Source organism: Macrotis lagotis, chromosome X, assembly GCF_037893015.1.
Source record: "Macrotis lagotis isolate mMagLag1 chromosome X, bilby.v1.9.chrom.fasta, whole genome shotgun sequence".
In the NCBI taxonomy this organism is placed as follows: Eukaryota; Metazoa; Chordata; class Mammalia; order Peramelemorphia; family Peramelidae; genus Macrotis; species Macrotis lagotis.
Window position 1 is genome coordinate 11,827,966 of NC_133666.1, and position 22,024 is coordinate 11,849,989.

The 22,024-nt window shown below is 40.5% G+C and overlaps 1 protein-coding gene across 4 annotated transcripts in view; it reads right to left on the minus strand.

The window, feature by feature from the left end:
- Nucleotides 1-22,024, minus strand: part of TBC1D8B (TBC1 domain family member 8B) — a 97,768-nt gene that overhangs the window by 34,698 nt on the left and 41,046 nt on the right. For all 4 annotated transcript variants that reach the window (XM_074207623.1, XM_074207622.1, XM_074207621.1 and 1 more), the window contains 10 exons: nucleotides 20,499-20,617; nucleotides 17,925-18,150; nucleotides 15,060-15,300; nucleotides 10,774-10,981; nucleotides 9,771-9,938; nucleotides 4,532-4,681; nucleotides 3,828-3,978; nucleotides 2,966-3,180; nucleotides 1,966-2,083; nucleotides 932-1,217 (listed from right to left, as the gene is read on the minus strand). In XM_074207623.1, the coding sequence (XP_074063724.1) occupies nucleotides 932-1,217; nucleotides 1,966-2,083; nucleotides 2,966-3,180; nucleotides 3,828-3,978; nucleotides 4,532-4,681; nucleotides 9,771-9,938; nucleotides 10,774-10,981; nucleotides 15,060-15,300; nucleotides 17,925-18,150; nucleotides 20,499-20,617 (1,882 nt within the window). The remainder of the gene's footprint in view (nucleotides 1-931; nucleotides 1,218-1,965; nucleotides 2,084-2,965; nucleotides 3,181-3,827; nucleotides 3,979-4,531; nucleotides 4,682-9,770; nucleotides 9,939-10,773; nucleotides 10,982-15,059; nucleotides 15,301-17,924; nucleotides 18,151-20,498; nucleotides 20,618-22,024) is intronic.

Sequence of the window (22,024 nt, forward strand, 5' to 3'; positions counted from 1 at the left end):
AGGCCAGTCCAGCTCTCAGGCTCTCACCCTGTCCTGTGCTCTTAGCAGAGTCTGCCCTCTGTGCCTGGGCTCACCCATGATCCTAGAAGATAAACCTTGAGGTAGATGTTCTTCTCCTAGCTTCTCTTTCTGGGTTTTATTGATTGGATTTCTGTTAAGAGGTTTGTTTCATATTGTTTATGAGGGAAGATCAGGAGACTTTAACACAGTGCCTGTCTTTTCTCCACCATCTTGGCCAGAAGTCCCTTATTTGTTGTTGTTGCTGAGTAGTTTTTAGTCATGTCTGACTTTTCATGACCCCATTTGGGGTTTTGTTGGCAGAGATACTGGAATGGCTTACCATTTTCTTCTCTAGCTCATTTGACAGATGAAGAAACTGAGGCAAATGGGGTGAAGTGACTTGCCCAGGGTCATACAACTACAAAATGTCTGAAGGGACCAGATTTGAATTCAGGAAGATAGATGCATTTTCCTGACTCCAGGAGGAGCACTCTTGGTACTAAGCTGCCACCTACATGCAATAATAACAACTATTTCCTCTACCACAAGTTCCCAGGGAACAGGATCTTGTCTTTTATCTCTCAGCATCTACCAGAACCTGGTGAGGAAATTATAGTAGGTGTGCTGATGGCTTTGGAGGCAAGTAATAGAATAGATAGTGCTGGACCTGGAGTTCATATTCAGAGTCTGATACTCATTAGGTGTGTGACCCTGGGCAAGCCACTTCATCTCTCTTTGGCTCAGTTTCCTCAACTACAAAATTGAAATAAGAATAGTACTTATCTCCTAGGGTTTTTGTTAGGGTTAAAGAAGATACTCTTCTTAAAGAGCTTGGTAAGCCTTTAAGCACTACAGGAATGCTAGCTCTTATTATTAGATGTTTAAAATAAAGGGGTTGAGCTAGATGATTTCTTGCTAGAGCAACTCATACCTGTTTAACACTGTGACAGCTTCGGCATCATCTTTACATGTTAGCAATTGTTCCATGTTATAGTCAAGCACTGCCAATCCCAGCTGTAAGATGGCCTTTATCCCATCGTAGAAGAAACAGTCCACAACATTCACGGCACTTTCAATAGGAAGCACACTGATAAAGAGGGTGAGGAACCAGGAGAGAGAGATGGAGGAAAAGAAGGTCATGTCAGTCATATGACCTGTCAGCTGAGGAAGGTGCTCTCTGATCAGTTCTTCAAAGACTGCCTGATCCACCAAGGCCCCTGTGGAGGAAAGGAGATTTCAGATTGAACACCTTGGATTTCTAAGACCTTCTTTACTTCACTCAACACAAGGGATGGATTATTAAAGTGTTCTCAGGAGTCACAGTGCAATGGCCAGACCTTCTCAGTTTTCTTCTCCTCTCTTAACTAGCTGTGGGTCTATCTTGCCTCTCACTCTTGGATTTTAAGCTTCTTGAGGTCAAAATTCAATAAAACACCCCAGGAGCTAAGAAGTCCAATGTCACACACCCAGAAGCACATAATAAAGCTGACCCTTTCAGGAATAACTTAAGCAAAGAAAAGAGTTCTTCCTCTTTGATTTGACTATTCTTTTGGGAAAAGGTACTGCTAAACAATGATCATTTTCAAAAGACACATATAGATATCTATATGGTTCCACATAAATATGGGACTTTGAGCTGTTTAAAAGCTCTTTCTCCTTCAAAAACAAAATTCCCAACAGCTTGGAAAATTTCATGTTGGTACTGCATTAGAAAGTTGAAACTTGGGCTTAGGACTTCCATTTTGTCAAGAAATAGATCAGTGTGGCACTTTTAAAAATTAAGGCAGTAAATGAAAGAAAAGCTGAAGTCTCCCTCCTGAAGAGATGAGTTCATGTGATATTTTAAAACTGCTTGATTTTCTTTTTCATCTTTAAGAACTTAAGCCAGCAGTTTTATCTCCCTGGTCATTTGGTCTTGGTTTATTATTTCAGAAGAGGCCAACATTCACTCTCAACATGTTTTACCAATAATCCGGTGATTAAAATAATCAGGCAGCATCCGTTCACACACAGCAACCAGAAGCCAAAAAGCTGCTTCTTCTTTTGCATACAGAAGCAACACCGATGTCAAAATGTTCATTGCCTAAAATGAAGGAAAAAATACATATGAAAAGAAACAGTTTTAGGTTATATTCCCAACAATGTAATTGCTGGATTGGGGGTGGGCAATGGGAATGTCTGATTATTTGTCTGTCTTTGACATCACCTTGCTAGATCGCTTTTCAAAAAGATTCATTTAGTTTGCCATTCTACTAGCAATGAGTGAGTATAGCCTGTTTTTCCATAACTCCACCAGCACTGAGTTTTATTAACTGGGCCAATCTGATAAGTGTAAAGTGGTATGTCAGAGTTACTTTAATTTATCCATGCAGTAAGAAATTATATACAAAGCATTTAGAAAAGCATGAGGAGTTGGACATTGCATTTAAAAAACAAAATCTATTTGAGTTTTCTCTGCTGTGAACTGTCTGTTCAAATCTTCTGGACATGTTGTAGCACAGGCAGGTAGAGATGCCTAGCAGGTAGATGTAGGTGGGGGACCAGAATAGAGGGAAGAGATAAAGGCTGGATCTACAGATATGGAAGTCATTTGCATAACAAAAGAAAATGTAAGTTCCTTAGGGTGGGCTGGAGAGAAGAAAATAACCCAGATGAAAAAGTATAGAAAGTATGTAAATAATTGTTGATTTATGCACTCAAATTTCATTTAAGAGACCTATTCTATTAATGAATAACTAGGACTAATTCATTTCATAAAAACAGAAGCAGGGGCCTAGAGGACCAAAAAACATCTTGTTGATGGATGCCTAAGAACACTTAGCTCTCCTAAAGTATGGGCCCCTATAACAAAGCCTTCCAATATGCACTATTAACTGGCCCCTTCCAACAATTTCAGATTAATGGAGTTGCATTTAATGAGGTTTTATCTTTTGGAATATCAAAAGAGTTGACTGGGCTCTTGTACCTGGCAATAGCCAATTTTTGGGTTCCGGTATGCATATGCTGTGAGCACCCTCCTCAATGCAGAGATGCCAGTTTCACTTTGAAATGCAGGGTGCTCAGGTAGGGAACGACGCAAGTCACGTTCAATTTCATCAGTAGCTACCATGTATGTCCCTAAGGACCTCTCCACCATGTCAGCATAATAGCCAGGATTGGTAGCCATATCATTAATAGCACCTGGGAAAATGAATATATTAGCATACAGAAGAAGATGATTAAGCCTCTCCCCCCGACCCAAATTAAACACAAAGAATTCAATTTCATCAACTTAAGTTTCTCCTTTGTACTCGAGGAATTTTTCTTTTGGTGAAATCAGCAACTGGTCTGCAGTGTAAAGTCTTACACAGAGTTGCCTGGGGCTGTGAGAGCCAAGTGACACAAAAAGGCTCATAAAACCAGTATAGGTCAGAGGCAACACTTGAACCCAGCTCTTTCTCCCTCATAAAATTGTGTCTCCTCTTAGAATGCAAGCTCTTCGAGAGACAGGATTATTTTGTCCTTTCATTTTGTATCTCTAGTAGGCTGATTAACTGATTGCCCCAGACTTCAAGGCCATCTCTTTACCTACCTCTTACAAGTTCGATTACTAGAGTAATATTTGTGCAATAGAATAATAACACAAAACAATCCATGGGTTTATTTTATTTGAGGGGCACAAACCACACTCAATAAGATGATACTTTCATGAGCTGGACTTGACTTTATTTGCTTTGGACACTAGAAGTATTTTTATTTAGTTGTTATATATTCCAGCTATAATATCAACTTGCTCAGTAATTGGCAAAGAGTGTGTGTGTGTGTGTGTGTGTGTGTGTGTAAAATACCTGAAAAAAGCAACCATAGTTCTCCTCTTAAAGTCTCAGGAATACCCCTTACAACCAAGTCTCGAGTCTTTTTTGTCCGAAACATGCTAATGCCACGACCATATTCCACAAACAGTATATTCCATGATTGTTCCTTCATCTTTTCTTTTAGCTATAAGAGAAAACTCAAAGCAACTCATCATGACAGGAAAGAGACAGCCCAAGCACCTTTATTGTGCCCCCTACCCCCCTACATTAAACTGTAATCAAAACCCTGGATGGAGGTCAAGACTGAGAAAGGTCAATATGAGCCTTCCTCTTAGGAAGGGTCAAAGACTCAATGGAAAAAAAAAATTCACTGGGTCTGATCTTGCCTCCGTGATGCATTCTTTGTTCCTTGGGTAGGTCATTGAGGAACAAAGAAACAAATGAATGGGGAAAGCACGCTATGAAGTGATATAAAAATGCAATTATTATTATGATTTAGACAAAGCCCATTCTGAATCCTTTGGCTCTCCCTTATCACTTCTACCACTAGACAGATAACTATCCAATTCTGTGGATGAACAGAGTTATTATTCCATAGCTGGCTTTCATTGATATTCTTTAGTACATAACAGAAATGCATTGGTCGGATGGGAGGGAATTTTCCATTGTAAATCAGCTTTCTCTTCATTTTCAGATATCTACCTCTGCTCCTAGATTTTCAAGGTCTGTTTTCTTACCATTTTGGAATCAAGATTCTCCAGATCTTGAGGATGAAATTCTGTCATTAAGGCTTGTGTGTTCACAGTCTTGCTGCAATCTTTCTGTTCCATCAGAGAGGGCCCCTTAGAAGAATTCCCTGAGCTCCCAGGGTCAGGACTGGGGACAAGCTAGAAGGAAGAATCCAAAAGTTACCAGGATGACCTGAGTGCTTTCCACTCTCTATGAGAGAAACACTTTTCAAAATTCTAGTGTCGACTGTAAACCACAATACAGAAAGAAATCTTTCTAATAATAAATAAGCTATAATCAGAGATTGTCTTCTCCTCTGGGCTATCAGGCCATGATGATATCTATCTAATTAATTTCAGGGCACAGTGAAATTTAATTAACAAACAGGCTTTTTACCATCTGAGAGGCTCAGGACCAAACAAAAGTCACTTTGGTATTGGGAAGTGTTACGTTTCTAAGCAGCAGGCAGGGGTCTACTGGGACAAAGCAGAATGCAAGATGAGAAAGAAAAGAAAATTCTAACCAAGAGTTAGATATGTCACTAGGCTTATGATACTGGAATAATGATCAGGTTAGGAAAAGCTAAGCCAGTTGATTTTTTTAGATGTTTCATTAATATCTTTTGTCCTCCTGTTGTGGTCATGTCAGGGGTGAGGGACTCTTTTCCTCACCCCAGACTGAAACCTCCCTCATGACAAAGAAAACTGATTAAGCACAAATTCGTGATGGTGATCCAGTCTAACAACATATACACCATTGTGACCTATGAGTTCCCTCTCTCTCAGCCACAGATTTCACTGTCTCTTCTCTGGGACTCACACTGGTTTTTCACTTATTCAGAGTTTAACTTCCTGGTAGAGATCTTTTCAATTCCATTGCTGTACTCACTGAGTATATTATTCTTCAGGCTCCATGTATTTCCCTCTGCATCAGTTTGTATCTCTGAGTTCCTCAAATTGATAATTTCTTATGACATAATCATATTGTTACATTCATTAAATAAAGTTTTGGGGGTTTTTGCTATTCTTTGATGGAGGTACACCTATTTTTTTGCTACCACAAAGAGTGAGGCCCTGTGCTTTTGTCTCTGACTTCCCACTGACATAAGCCAAGCAGTGGGATTGCTAGGTAAAGAGTAGGAGGCATTTTTAATCACATTTCTTGCGGGATTCTAAACTGCCATGAAGACCTGATTTATTTCTTTAAAACTATTACTCGATAATAATTATTGATTTTAAATGTTATATGTCATTCCATTTTAGCATGGAATACAACTGTAAATAAAAAGCAGAAAAATCAAGGTTCTCATTCAGCTTAGCATTTGGGCCACCTGATGGCAGTGTTCCCTAAACGGAGAAATGCTGGTGGGGGACCAGCAGTTTTCCTAAGTGCTCTCCTAAAATTGCAAACCTAAGTTAAATTGAACTCAATAAACACTTCAGCAAAGTTTTCAGAGCCTGACACAGTTCTTCCCTCTTCCTCATTTCTTGCCTTTAAACTAAGAGGGACTTTGGCTTTCATAAGAATGTCCCTTCAAACGTTCCAACTTTTGGTTTTCACACTATTCATATTTTCTCTGACCTACTCCTCAGGTACCCTCAGAATCGGTCACATCATGGACCTTGCCATCAACCATAAGTGGTCCATTTCTATGTTAACCAACTCTGAAATTCCTTATCCTTTACTATTTCATCTTTTAACCTTTAACCCTGTTCTTCAGGCTCATAGTGACCTCTATTCTTCCAACCCTTAATTCTCTACCAGGCCACATCACTGCTGGGACTGGCTATTCTGTCCTTCCTTTCCTATCTTGATTTCCCTCTTCACTCCTGTCCCTCCACCAAGGTAAACCAACTGATCTCTACTATTGTCTAGTCCTGATTCCTTTGCCCTGTCACTGACCATGTCTTGCCAAACACCAATCCTGAATTATTCCCAGTTCATATGTTGCTGAACACATGGAGAAAAATTCTGACACTGGGTAGACTAGGTCCACCACAAAATTATGTTATATGACCCTGGCTTTAACAAGGCAAATAGTCTATTCCTCTCTAATTGATTTTCTCTGCCATTCTCCAGAGAGAACCTCATCTCTCTTCAAGCCTCTGACCTCAGTTGAAGACTTCATTTTATATTTCACTGAAAAAAATTGAGCCAACTTGTTGAGAACTCCCTTGTCTCCTCACTTTAATCTGACATCTTTCTCCATTATCTTCTCCACTCAAGTTTCAGATGGAGATGAAGCTCTTCCTTTCCAAGAAAAGTCCCTTGACAGGTACCCCCAAATTCCATCTACTCCCAGCTTCTCCAGCAATTTGCCCCTCTTTTTATCTCCATTCTATGAACCCTTCAAATACTGCTTCCAAACGAGCCTGTCAAGTCAACCAAGTCTATTTACATTAAGTACCTCTATGATAAGGAACATTTATATAATATTGCTCACAATGTGCCAGGCTCTGTGGACCCAAATACAAGCACCATCAAAGCCATTCTCTGCCCTCATGAAGCTTTCCTTCAGGTAAAACACACAAAAAGGAGCTGAGAAGGATGGGGTAAGGAGATAACCAAGTCAGTAGTGCAGCCAGGAGGGGGACCAAGACATGGTTGGCTGGTCTGGGGCCTCTTCCTTAAATTGGAGGAACCAACCAAACAGAGGGAGAGTCTGCAGAGCCTGGAGGGTGATGTTTTTCTTTCATCCTGGAAGAAGACCACAACTTTAGGGAGGTGAGGCCATGATGAGCACACAAATTGGATGTGAGTGAGGGGGAGGGGGCTGTGTTAAGTCAAGAGCCTCACTTTCTCCTCTGGAGCCATCCATGGCCAGATATGGATCAAGATGACTGGAGCTGATCCTGGATGCAAGGCAATCAGGATGAAGTGACTTGCCCAAGATCACCCAGCTAGTAAGTGACATGTCTCTGAGGTTGGATTTGAATTCCTGTTCTCCTGACTCCAAGGACAGTGCTCTATCCACTGCACCACCTACTTCCAAAGTGAGACTTAGTTCTGGGGTAAGAGTGAGCTTCCTGCTTTTATGGCATGGTAGAGAAAATTCTGTGGAGGTGAATGAACCATGCATCCTGGAGAAAAATGTTTCTTCCTCAACCTTGAAAAAAATCCTCACTTGATCTGAACATGTCCACTAGCTATCATCTTATTTCCTTCCTCCCCCTTCTTGGATAAACATCTTGAATTGAAAATTGAGGCCTCTACGTCCTCTACTCTCATTCTCTTCTAAATTCTCCCAGTCTGGCTTCCAATCTTATCATTCCTCTCAAACTGTACTCTTCAAAGTTACCAGGGCCATATCTGAGTTGTCAAATCTAGTGGCCTTTTCTCGATTTTCATCCTTTCCCCCTCTACGTAGCTTTTGATGCTCTGGTTTCTTTCTTCTTGATTCTTCTCTCCTCTAAGTTTGGGGACTAGTGCTCTCTCCTGACCACTCCTTAGTCCTCTTTGCTACTTCCTCGGCCAGGTCAAGCTATCTAATGATGGGCGGCCCTGAGGCTCTGTCCTTGTCCCCCTTCTTTTTGACCAGGGGCTCTAGATCTTTTCTGCATCATGAACCCCTTGAGTCGTCTAGTGAAACCTATTCTCCGAATAATGTTTTTAAATGAAGAAAATAAAATACATTAGGTTACAAAAGAAAAATCAATTTGACTGAAACCCGGTTATCAAACAATTTTAAACAACAACAACAAAAGTTCACAGATCCCAGGTGCAAGATCATTGCTCTGTGTTATCTCCTTTGGGACCTCATCAGCTCCCAAGGGTTGGTTCTATTATCATCTCTGGGAAGATGATCTAGGATCTGCTGAGAGATCCACTATCTGTCCCTAGACCTCCTGCTGAGATATATCCATTTTCTCTATGAAAACAAATGCTCTACAGATATCTCAAACTCAGCATGTACAAACTGAATTCAGGACTTGCTCCCTCCCAGTGTCCTTTGCCCCAACTCTTTAGGCTTCTGAACTTCCTAGTTCCTTGACAGAATGTCAGGGAGTTAGCTAGAGGATCAGAAAAGCAGAGGCAGGGGGAGTGATGTGTTAAGAGCAAGGGGAAGGGTGGCTAGAGGTAGCGTAGTGGATAAAGCACCACCCTGGAGTCAGGAGTACCTGAGTTCAAATTCGGTCTCAGACACTTAATAATTACCTAGCTGTGTGGCCTTGGGCAAGCCACTTAACCCCATTTGCCTTGCAAAAACCTAAAAAAAAAGAGCAAGGGGGAACCAGTAGGAAGAGAGGCTCTAGCACAACACCCTGGCACGTAGGAGAAGAGCAGCTCTGATGGGAATGTCTTTCAAGAGGATTTGTAACTGGCTCTATTTCCCTCAGAAACCTGGCAAATCACCAGGCATATTGGAGGGGCTTAATAAAGGACTTGATGATTGACTAACTGAAGGCATGGGTGGACTGTAATCTGCACTGTTGGAGGGAATGATCATACTGATGGGATCACAAATTCATCCAACTATTAAAAACTATGTTTCTGTAGGTATAGCTTTGAAGATAAAAGATTCTGTTACTGAGAGGCAGAGTGGTGGAGTGGGTAGACCGCCAGATTTGGAATTTGAGGAACTAGAGTCAAATCTTGTCTCAGATACTGTGTTGTCCCCCAGACATGTCACTGAAACTTCCTAAGCATCATTTTCTCATCTGCAAAATGGAATTAACAATAGTACCTACCTCTCGGGATTGTTAGGACCAACACAAAAAGTGACTACAAGTCTTAAAGCACTATTTTTGCTGTTCAATTATTTTTCAGTTGTGTCTGACTCTTTGTGATCCCATTTGGGGTTTTCTTGGCAGAGATACTGGAATGATTTGCCTTTTCCTTCTCCAGCTTATTTTACACATGATGAAATTGAGGGACACAGGGTGAAGTGACTTTTCTAGTAAATGTCTGAGGTCTGATTTGAATTCATGAAAATGAGTCTTCCTGACTCCAGGCCTGGTACTCTATTGACTGAAGCACCACCTAGATGCCCATAAAGTCCTAGATCCATGTCACTTAATCCAACCACTACCACTTCTCTTCTACTACTACTACTCGTCCTGCTGCTGCTACTGCTACTCCTACTCTTACTGCTGCTCCTCCTCCCCCACCTCTCCCCTTCCTCTTTCTCTTCCCACCACTACCACCATCACCACCACCACCACCACAATCATCATGATTACTTTGGGAAGGAGGAAGCATCACTCCACAGAGCCCAGAAAAGAATGATAATTGCTCTGTAATTATTACCTCAGTGCTAACATCCTGCTGTGGACTGGAAGTTGCTCCACACAAAAGTTTTAGTCTTGTTACAAGCTGCTCAAAGTCTCTGACATCAGAGAATCGAAAGGCTTTCTTTCCTTTGATGCTAATGACAACTGATTGGTTAGAGTCATCTGTCTTATCGACAGCAAGGACCTAAAGAGAAAAGGACAAATCTGAGTCATTTTGTGCCCCCTTATTTTTCACACAAAGCCTTGAAGGGAGTGGTCTCTTGGTTCTGCAGTACAAGGATGGACCCTGGTATTGAAACCTCAATATATAACATGATACATATAACCTTAGGCCAAGCCATTTTATTTCTTGATGAAGAAGTTTTTCTGCTCTATAAGATATGGTGACAAAAAGATGCCATTTGGTGAACTCCCCCTTCACTTGGGCTTGAATGTACTCCTTCCTTCTCTCTGTCTCTTACAGCCTGATGGGGGTTACTCTTTCATTTTATAGGGATATGTCTTCCTGTGAAATAATGCAAGCTTCTTGAAAACAAAGACTGCTTCATCTTTTGGGTAACTGTGTCCTCACTGCCTAGTGCAATGCCTGGGACTTAAGAAATGTTTGGGGTCTGATGCTGGCAAGATCCACCAAGCTCTGGTTTCTTGGCCTAGTCTCTCTGTTCTTGAATTGCCCAGACTGGGTGGGAGAAAAAGACTCTTAACTCGTGGGCATTTGACCTGCCTCTTGACCATCCAGTGCCTAAACAAGTACTCGAGCCAATCTGATCTCACACTATGACAAGTTCTTTTTAGGACCTCACTCCCCCCCCCCACCATGGAGGTACATCTCGCAATCTTTAGAAAAGGGAATAAGCATGCCCCTACCATGTGCAGAGAGCACTGGACTCGAGTTACTGAGTTTTTAATTGGCCAGTTATTCTATACCACAATGATGAACTTAAATATAGAAATTAAATGAGAAAGGGGAGCAGAAAGACAAACATCCATTGGCCCATGAAAGGCCTCTACCATCTTACCTCTCTTAGGGGAAGGACTACACTGCAGAGACTAACATCGTGACTGGCAAAGCAGATGTAGTTTTCAAAAACACACATCCTCCCATGAAGGCTTAGATGGCTGGCTGGTACCCGCAAGAGACATTCGTGCACTTCTTTCAGGTTCTCTTCTTTGGGAAGCCTGAAAAATGAACTGAACTGCTCACTGTGGGCCAGGTTCTCCATTGTTCTGTAGGAAAAGAATCAAGGGCAGGGCGGGATTCAGCTGGTGGAGATGAGTGAGGATAAACTCAAAAGCAGTTTAGCAGTGCAGTAGAGAAAGCACTGGGCCTGGAGTCAGGAAGTCCTGAGTTCAAATTCAGCCTCATGCATTTCCTCGCTATGTGACCTCAGGAAAGGCACCTCACCATCGTCTGCCTCAGCTTCCCCATCTATAAAATGGGGATAATAACGGCACCTACCGCCCAGGGTTTTTTTATGAAGATCAAATGAGATCATGGATGGAAAGCTCTGGACACAGGACCTAGCACCTAGTAAGTGCTTACTAAAGGCAATTATTATTACTACTTTAAAAAATAGGCAAGAGAGTGAACAAAATGTGAAAACTATGGAATGACTAAGGAATGAAATGCAGTGATCTCAAGGGGTTTACACCTATGCAGGAGAATGTCTGATGCTCTATTCACAGGATCTTCATTCAAAAAGTACTGATTCATCCCTACTTTACTTGGAGCTCTGAATGACACTTGAAAATACAATCTTTGCCCTCTGGGAGCTTCCAGTGAAGTGCAGAAGAATGCACTCACATAAAACAATGACATGGCAAAGGAATGCATTCTAAGAATAGGACCACAGGGAAAATTATAAAATTCAAAAATAAATAAATGAATAAAAAAAAGAATTAGGACCAAAGAGTCTCAGAAGCAGAAAGTCCCTTAGAAACCATCAAATTCATCCCTTCATTCAATAGAAGAAACTGAAGCCTAGCTAGGGGGAAAGGACTTGCCTGAGGGCATGTCTCTATATTAATTTCAGAATCAGAATTAGAACTCAGCTCTGATAAACCCCCAGTTTATTAATGTTTAGTGATAAGAAGAAATGATAACTTAGGAACAAAAAAATAAAGTAGAACAGCTAGCATTGTTGTTATTGTAAAAGTCATGTTCAGTTGTGTCCGAGTCTTCCTAACCCTACTTTAGGGAATTTTTGGCCAAGATATTGGAGGGGTTTGCTATTGCCTTCTCCAGCTCATTTTCCAGATGAAGAAACTGAGGCACACCAGGATGAAGTGACTTGTCCAGGGCCACACAACTAGGAAGGGTCTGAAGTCACATTTGAACTCAGGTCCTCCTCATTTCAGGTTCGGCATTCTGAACTGTGGCACTCCCTATTTGCCCAATAGAGAAATATAGCTTTCAGGGAAGAAGTGTTCCTAGGGATAAGATTTATCTTAAGATTCAATGCTATATTCATCATTAAATGCTGAGCCAAAAGGAGCACGGCGTCAAGGACAACTTAGGACACTAAAGTTGGAGTCAGGAGGCCTTAATTTTGAACTCAGTTTCTCTGGCATTATTCCCTACTCTCACAGACAACAGGCAGGGGAAAGGGCAGGAGCAGGGAACAACTAATAGCATTAAGAAGAAAACTTATTAAAAACCCAAATGGCCTCTTCTTTCTCAGATACCCCAAGGGAAGATTACCACGGTTTCCTACCAGATTGGTCTCTCATTCTTCCTTCTAACAAAATCTCTCCCAGTTGTGGCTCAGAGAAGAACCATTTCAAAACTCTTAAATATGTGATTGGGTTGGAAATCTTATGTTAGGGAGCTGAATTATTAGAAGTCTATACTCCTAAGAAGGAAATATGGCCCCAACTTACCTTCTCAAGAGCATTTTAATATCTGGCTATCAAAAATCTTTTACATCTGTTTATCAAAATTTGAAGGTACATAATACACACACGAGAGAATGCATACTTGAAGGAGGAACAGTCATCCAATAAACACAATCATTTGATTCATTTATAAAGAGAATTAGGAATAATGTGAAAGACAAATAGCTGTTTGAGGGCCCCTGAAAACCTGGCAAATAGCAATGCCACTGGAGTGGGGTAGGATGCATATTAAACAATAAGTCAAACTTGCAAGGAGGAATTGGGGCAGAACAGCAAAAGGACCAGCTTTAGGATCAGAGACCTGCCTCTGAAGCACTCTGACTGGGAGAGCCCAGGCCCAGGTACTTCAACTCTCATTGTCTCCAGGCAGTTCTAAGACTCAACAGTAGCTGGACCAGTGGACTCATAGGACCCAACCAACCAACAAAACAAAACAAGACATACCATTGGCAAAGGAAATGTCTGACTCCCTTTTCCTTTCTCATTTTCCTGGCACAGGTAGAGAGAGAATTTGATGAGATGCTTCAAAATTATACTGATGCACATTAAGAGCAAATTATATTAATTTTTACCTTCATTTGAAATGTCTTTTGAGTATGCCTTTTCAATAAGTTAGCATTCTCATAAAAACATGTAATTTTGAAAAGACACTCTTGAGAAATTATGCAGAGCAAAAAACTTATTTGTTCCATTCCTTTTAAACAATGGCTAAAGAGCTAAATGAATTTTTGACAAATCCCATTTGAAATGGAAAAAAGGGAAAGAAAAAACTGAAGGGGGTGGCTAGGTGGCGCAGTGGATAAAGCACCGGCTCTGGAGTCAGGAGTACCTGGGTTCAAATCCGGTCTCAGACACTTAATAATGACCTAGCTGTGTGGCCTTGGGCAATCCACTTAACCCCATTGCCTAGCAAAAACCTAAAAACAAAAAAGAAAAAGAAAAAACTGAAGATGACCTTTAAGAATACCTTTCCCCAGCTAAAGAAGACATAAGTAGTATTTATTAAAGTTTAGTGATGAGAAATAAGCACTAATGTTTATGTACAGTACAAATCTCTATGACTTGATTCTTTAAAGGCATGTGAAAAGTTAGCACTGATAGATTCACAATGAAATTCTAGCTCCAGATTTCAGGAAGTCTCACTTCGGGGTGAGACAAAAGGGACAAATGCACCAAGTCTAATCTATGTTGTAAGTCACACAACCCTGAAATCATTCATTCTGGTCTGGCTAGTAAAGCTGAGCAGCAGGCTACTTACTGCCTGTGTGACTTTGGATAAGTCATTTCCCCCTCCCTTAAGAGGGGCTTTAACCAAATGGTCCCTGAAGTCACTTCCAGTTCTAGACCAATCAGTCTCTGAGCAACATTAATCAAGTCCCTTCCCCTACCCCACCTCAGTTTCCTCCTCTGTAAAATGAGGTTTGACCTATATGGTCTCTGGGGCCTCTTCTAGTTTTAAAACTTTGATCCTTTGAGTACCTTGGACAGGTCACTTCCCCTCCCTGGGCCTTAGTTTTCCTTCTCAGCAAGATGAGCCCTCCAAGGTTCTTTCCACCTCTAAAACTTGGCTCTACACCTACAATCCCAAGGAGTCAAATCACAGGTCTCTCCTGTTCCTTTTATATATATATATATAACCTTCCCTAGCCTAGGAACATAAAAGTTTGAGGACAAGATGGACAGCTCCAATAGGATTGAAAAGATATAGCTCACACATTTATCTAAGAATGAATTGCAGATTTAGTCAAGATAAATATGCAAACTTCCTTGAGAGAAACCCCCCTAAGTGATTCAAAGTAAAAGCAAAGCAACAGTTGCTCAAATGATTATAAGGTGTTGGAGGGCAGATCCTACTTCAACCTTCCCTAGCTATGGTATTTCAGAAATATGACATCACAAGACACAACTCTGAAGAAAGTATACATGAATAAATATGAAAATGTATATCAAAGAAATGAAGTGAACAGTGAACACCTGTACCTTTGTAGCACAAACCAGTTATTAATGTGTGTCAATCAACTTGTGCCAAAGAAAGCAGTATGGCACAACAGCGAAAGCATAGGATGGGAAGGGCAAAATGATCTGGATTTCAGTTTCATTGGGAATTCACACTCCATCATCATGAGCAAATCACTTGATAAATGTGCTCAAGCTAGGATAATATGGACTCTTGTCATTTATTTCCCACATAGATGATTGTAAAAACTAAATCACATCAGTTATTATTGACGCTGGGAGGGACTTTAGGGGCCACCTACGCTAACTCATTATTAAGAGTAGGAAAACTCAGACCTAGAGAGAAAAAGAGATATGTCTAAGAGCACACAGAAATTCCACAGAGGTGAGATGTGAACCCACTTCAAAAGGTGCAGACAAAAAGGGAAACCAATGGCAATTGGACTTTTACTACCTTTTCGTGATTTTAAGAGGATCATTGAGGTCTAGATCATTTTCAAATGTCTCCTTGTCAAAAAGTCTTCTTACAGCATAGTTGGCCAGCTGCTCCATGAGAAGGAATGTTTCATTAATGTGCAAAAACATTGAAAAGTAGTAATCTTCCCCCCGGGAACACACATGGATACTCTCGGTGAGAAGGACATTGGATGTTTTTTCAAGTTTGGAGATGGCATCCCAGGAAATAACAAGTTTGACTGCAAAGATGAATTAAGCAAAGATGTGATTAATTTCTCATAATTCACTTACATTTATTAGTTAATCAAACTTTTTAGAATAGTCATCAGCTATGTGGAGAAAATGCTGTTTAGATTCTAGGATGAAGAATTGGTTAAAATGCTAAAAACACATAATCGAGGTAATCAGAGAAAAACTTTAAATTAAATATCAAAAACATATATATGTATACAGCCATCTATTTTCTTATTGAACTTAATTACTTCTTTTCACCAGATTTTTATGTCATTTATTTTTACCTTTTTATAAGTAGCACCCGAGGTAGGATGAAGCCAAGGAATGGGAGCCAGCCTTGGAGTCTGAGTTGGGAAAACTTGGTTCAAGTCCAGTTTCTGACACTGTCCTAAAACCAGACCTAGCAAAGTAGCTACAGATTGAGAATAGGCCTGTTCCTCTGGCTCTCACTGACTGGCCAATGATAGGCCCCAGCTCAAGCCAAACTAGCTCCTCGTTTGAGTGCAGAGTCTCAGAGTGAGTGTAGATAGCAATGGTTTTTGTTCTGGTCTTTTTGAGGGTCTTGAAACCTTGAGGGTCTTCTCTCAGACTTATTCTTTTGTGAAGGTAAACTATGATCTTTGGCCTCACTTAGAAGTCAGAAGTCTTTAACTTCTGAATAGCTGCTGAGACAAACAGACCTGCTTAAGGCCTTATCAAGCCTAATCAAGCTGTCTCCAGTTGTCCTGAGTTATGTCCCCCCTGGACCCTAATGACTCAGGAAGAGAGAGTGAAGCTGATGACTTTGCACAGTCTGGCCTTACTTAAAGCCAATTCATTAGCAAGTCAAGACATCACCCTCCTGATGTCACTGATCCTATTCAAGAATAATGAACAAACAACAACTGATCTACAATGGCTGCTTGGCATAGTGGGGAGAGAACTGGACTCAAGAGTCGGGAAGAACCGAGTTTGAATCCCCCCTTCCTCAGTCACTTGTTAGCTATGTGATCCTGGAGGAGTCACTTAACTTATCATTTCTCAAACGGGAATAATAATAGCACATACCTCACAGGGTTAGTGAGAAAAATGTATGCTAAAGAGGCAAATCTTAAAGCACTATAGAAATGGTAGCCATTAATATTGTCAGGCAGCTAGGTGGCATAGTGGACAGAGCACCGGCCCTGGAGTCAGGAGGACCTGAGTTCAAATCCAGCCTTGGCACTTAATAATGACCTAGCTGTGTGGCCTTGGGCAAGCCACTTAACCCCATTGCCTGGCAGACCATCATTATTATTATTATTATTATTATTATTGTTATTATTGGCAGAGGGAGTTTTTCACAGGAATTTCCTACTCTGCAGCACTTCCTATCTCGTTTCTCTGAGCTACAGAACATGAGGTTGTTGGATCAAGTGTGCTGGTTACATCATCTTCAGCAAACCGGCGTAACCAACTTGTAACTTTAAAGAGTCTCTATAGACTAATAACATACTAGTCTTGAGTATCATCCTAGTAACATTGACCAAATTCCCAACGAGGTTCAGGCCACCCTCTGGACCTGTACAAGGCCTCTGCCAAGGAACTGGCTGTCCAGGGCCACCTTGAGTGCTGACGCTTTAGGCTTGACCTCGTTCAAGCTCCATCTATGGACTTCTTCACTTGCCTTTCCCATTATTACTTCCCAAACACCCCACTGTCAACCAGCCAATCACCCAGCATTTAGTAAGTGTCCACCACAGGTTTCTGCTGCTATACCTACGTTCTGAGAATGGAGCCCCTCCACTATAGCTTTGCATCTTGGAGACCCTGGCTCCCTTTCAGGATCATTTCATGGGTCTGCCTCCTGCTCCACCCAGCTATTAGGGCTCTCTCACACCTCAAACCATCATGCATTTTCTTAGATGTGCATATAGCATTTTCCCCACAAGACAATAATCCCTGGAAGGCATGGATAGTTGTTTCCCTTTGGTTTTGTGTACCTAGAAGCTAGTAAGGTGGCATATATATAGTATATAGTAGGTGCTTAATGAAGGCCTCTCAGATCTAATGCAATCAAAACTGTCTAGTTGAGCTTTTCACTCTAGCCCCTGATTAAGAATTCTACCAAGGTGAGAGAGCTGAAAGGTTCTTCCTTCCATTCTCAAAGTTTCAATGAAATGACCTTTTTATAAATTTCAAAAATCTTTAAGCCCGTTCCATTTTAGTTTTTCTTAGCTTTTTAGGTGGCTAGGTAGTATAATGAATGGAAAGAGCACTGAGTATGGAGTCAGGCAGAAGTGAGTTCCAATCTAACATTTACTGCTGTATGATCCTGGGAAAGTCATTTAACCTCTCTCTGCTTCAGTTTCTACAACTATAAAACAGGATCAAATGAGATGTCTGTAAAAGTTCGTACTAGACAACAGGTGCTTCATAAATACTCATTCCCTTCTCTCCCTCCCTTCATTTTGAACCTTATTTCAAAGTCTGGTGAAGAAAATAGGGAACCAACAAGAGACTTATGTTCTTCACCAATTTGTTCTTGTTGCCTTTAAGACAGTAACCTTTGCATATTCAACCAATTGACTCACACACATAATTTAAAAACCCAAGGAGTATACCAGGCCCAAAGCCCAAAGTCATGGTATATAACAAAAAACCCACTTACTTTCTGATCCCAACAAAAAAGAGTAGAAACTCAAAAAGTTGGAGCTAAGATAGAGCCAGCCCTGGCAAGGAACTCGTCCTCTCCAATAACTGCATGAATAATAGGTCACCAACTTCTCTTGTTTGGCTAAGCCAAAGCATTTCTCAAATTTCATGAGAGCTTCTCGAAATTTCTCAGGATCATCACCTTTTACAAGAGAATCTTTTCCCTCTTCAGCAATCAGGCCCTAAATGAGAGGAAAAAAAGCTTCTGAAAATGCATTTAATCTAATTGCTTCCTGGAAGATAATAAATAAAGCTATAGTTTTATTATCTCCCTTGGCAAGTGTATTATTCAATTTCACAGTTCCATGTAGACAAAACTCCCAAAGCAGTATTTCCGGCCCTGACTCTCTTCTGAGCTCCAGACTCAGTTACCTCCATGCCCCACAGTGGAGTACCAGAAACACCTGGCACCTCCAAAGAATCATGGACAACCAAGCCAAGATGATCAGTTTTCCCTCTTAAAACTGCTCCTTCTTCCACCTTTCTTATTTCCATCAAAGGTAGTGCCATCCACCCAGTTTCCCAGGTTCAAAATCTTGATGTTTGTCAGTGCTGACCTCTTAGGTATAATCTATCAGGAAATCATGGAGCTGTTTCAGCTCTGTTCCATCTCTCATGTCCTTCTCTACCTCCTTATTCTTAGAAAACAGTTCTTCATTATCACCTATCTCGGCTATGGTACGAGCCTCCTAACAAGTCCTCTCTCTAACCTATCTATCCTTCATATAAGTATCATGCTAATGTCTCCTACATGGTCATATCAGCTCTCTGCTCACAAGCTATCAGGAGCTCCCTATTCCCCACTTAGTCAATTTTAACTCCTTTGTCTTGTGTCAAAGAATCCCTACAATCTGATACTTCCCTTCCTTCCTAGATTTATGTCATATTTGTTCCCTCTTCATTCTCCATGATCCAGTTACTTGTGCCCTGAACATGACTTAGGCACTTCATGTTTTCATTACTCTTGCTACTTGAATGTCCACTTCCACTTGCTAAACTTCTACCCTCATTCACATTTGTTTAGGAAGTTTTCCCTGGTCCCCCTTAAGTCTATAATGCATTATGTTCCCTCTCCATGACTCCACCTAGTTGTCATTTTGCAGTCTCTTATATAAACTTGTACAGCAGTATAGTAGGGTGTTTAGAGCTTCTACCACACTTTCATAATGGCAGGGAGCAGATTTTATCTAAAAATTTGCACCTTTGTTAGTGCCTACCACTATGCTTCACACATTGTAGGATCTTAATAAATGTTTTCTTGGACAGGAACTTGGCAACCTTACCAAAGCAGTGGATCAATTCATCAGTAGTTGAGAGTCTGCATAATTTTATGATCTTACCACTATTTATACTTGTCAAGATAAAAAAATGATCCATATCATCTTATCTCATGCACGAGAAAGTAGCATGTGCCAAACAAAGACTTCTACGTGAGAAGCACTGTAAAGGATACCACTGAGGACATAACATGACTAGAAAAGGAGGTGGACGGATTGTGCTGTACAAATGAGAGATTGACACCAATAGATATTGTCCACAAAATACCATGAGAAGATTGAGAAGTCCCTAGAGCATTGAATGGATATATTATGAATGATTTATGGGAAAACAAGAACAAGGATGCATGTCAGTCCCCCTTTAAAATATAAATACCCCTGAGAAGGGTCAGGAGGCTACCAAAAGACAAATGGCATCAACTTGATGAGTTTTACAAAGAGGTGGTTCTGGTGTCCATGTATGACTCTTTGCAACTCTGTAGAATCAACCAATGATTTATCATTCCATTAACATTCAACACTTACTCTGTAAAACCAATTGTACTAGGCACTGGAAATCCAAAAATATGTAACACAGGCCTTGTTCTGGGGAAAAAAAATATGCAAAGAAGTAGAACACAAGGTAGAGAGAGATAGGAACACTAGAGAGAACTAGGCAAAATGCTACAAGGTATCTTAAGAGGGAGAAGAGGATGATCACTTTCACCCATAGGGTGTGTGTGTGTGTGAGTGCGCGCGCGTGCACGTGCATATGTTTTAGGAGAGAGCAGTGGAGGACAAAAGGTAGAACTATTTGGCTATAGAATCATGCATGTAAAGAGAAGGATGGAAGTAAACACTTTATCCAGTGGGGCAATGGGTTTATGAAGAAAGGAAATGACATGACCAGGGTTGTGAGTTAGGAAGATCTCTTGGGCAGGGTTGAGAAGGATGACTGAAAGGCAATGACAAAACAATAGCAATGGTCCAGGCAGGAAAGAAGTGGCAAGAAAGCATGTGTGTGTTTGTGTGAGTGTGTGTGTGTGTGTGTGTGTGTATGTGTGTGTGTGTGTGTGAAAGAGAGAGAAAGAGAGAGAGAGAGAGAGAGAGAGATCATGAAAGCAGAATGAGCAGAACCTAGCCATTGATGTCTACAATGACATTGAAAAATCATAGTCAAGGCTACCTGGGAGCTCCATACAGAGGCTGATGCTGCCATTCAGCACTAAATGGTAGCCTTGCTGCTACCATCTAGAGGATTCCATGGCACTTACTCTTATCTTTCCATGCACAAAACTAGTAATATCTTCATTTGAATCAAACACGGATAAGGTCTTCATGACATTTTGCTCCAACCACTCCCAATGCTTGTATATTTCTTCTCTGCTGGTTCCTGATTGAAAACATGAGAGTGACAAAGACGTCAAACTCTACCTCATTATTCCAGTACACTTTTGTTGTAGAGCATTCATTTACATCCAATTAAATTCAGATTATCTTTAGGTACCTTCAAAAGGTGGCAGTGGAACATTAGGAATACCAAGATTAGTATACATTTCATTTGGGAATATGCAGATAGTTTTACTACCATTAATAATATTCTTCTAGTAGAAATGAAAATTACTTCAACACGGAAAAGCAAAAAAATTTCAACAGAGTTCATAAGGAAAGCCATCAAAATCTGGCAGTAGTAGTAGTAGTAGTAGTAGTAATGATAATGAGAGCTAGCATTTATATATCACATTAAGATTTGCCATGTAAACACATATAGATTTTATTTCATTTCATTTTCACAACCACCTTGGGAAGTAGGTGTTATTGTGATTCCAATTTTACAGTTGAGGAAACTGAGGCAAACAATATACCCAGTGTCACCCAGCTAATAAGCATCAGAGGTCATGTCAAAATTTAGAACTTCTTGACTCCAGGTCTGATCAGTACACTGTACCACCCAATTACTTGGTATTCAGTACCTACCATCATTAGTATCTGTTTTAGGGAATGAGAAAGAAGTCAGGATAAAAATACATATTGCTGCCCTTTGTTTTCAGAGGTAACATTACTTGAACTGATAAAAGTGAAGTTAAGTAGACACAGAAGAATATTGTACACAGTAACAGGAATACTGTCCAATGATCAATGATGAATGACTTGGCTATTTTCAGCAAAACAATGATCCAAGATTATTCTAATGTACTCATCATAAATAATCGTATCCACCTTCAGAGAAAGAACTGATGGAGTCTGAATACAGATTGAAGCACACTATTATCACTTTGTGTAATTTTTTTGTTTGTTTTTGGTCAATGTTTTATTTTACAACATGACTAATATAAGTAATATGTTTTGTATGATTGCACATGTATAACCTATTTCAAATTTCTTACCTTCTCATTTTGGGGGGAGGGAAGGAGAGAATTTGGAATTCAAAATTTAAAAAAATAAATGTTAAAATGGTTTTTAAATGTAACCGGAGGGGCGGCTAGGTGGTGCAGTGAATAGAGCACTGGTCCTGGAATCAGGGGACCTGAGTTCAAATCTAGCCTCAGACACTTAATAATTACCTAGTTGTGTGGTCTTGGGCAAGCCACTTAACCCCAATGCCTTGCAAAAAAAAAAGTAACTGGAAAAAATAAAATAGTTAAAACATATTAAAAGATAACATTACTAATAACCTATCCTAATGCCTCATTAGAAAATAAACTTTCATTCTCTGTTCGCATTCTTGTGTCTTGGCATCATTGGCACATAGTGTCTGGCACACAGGTGTGCTTGTTGACTGATAATGGCTCAGTTCCAT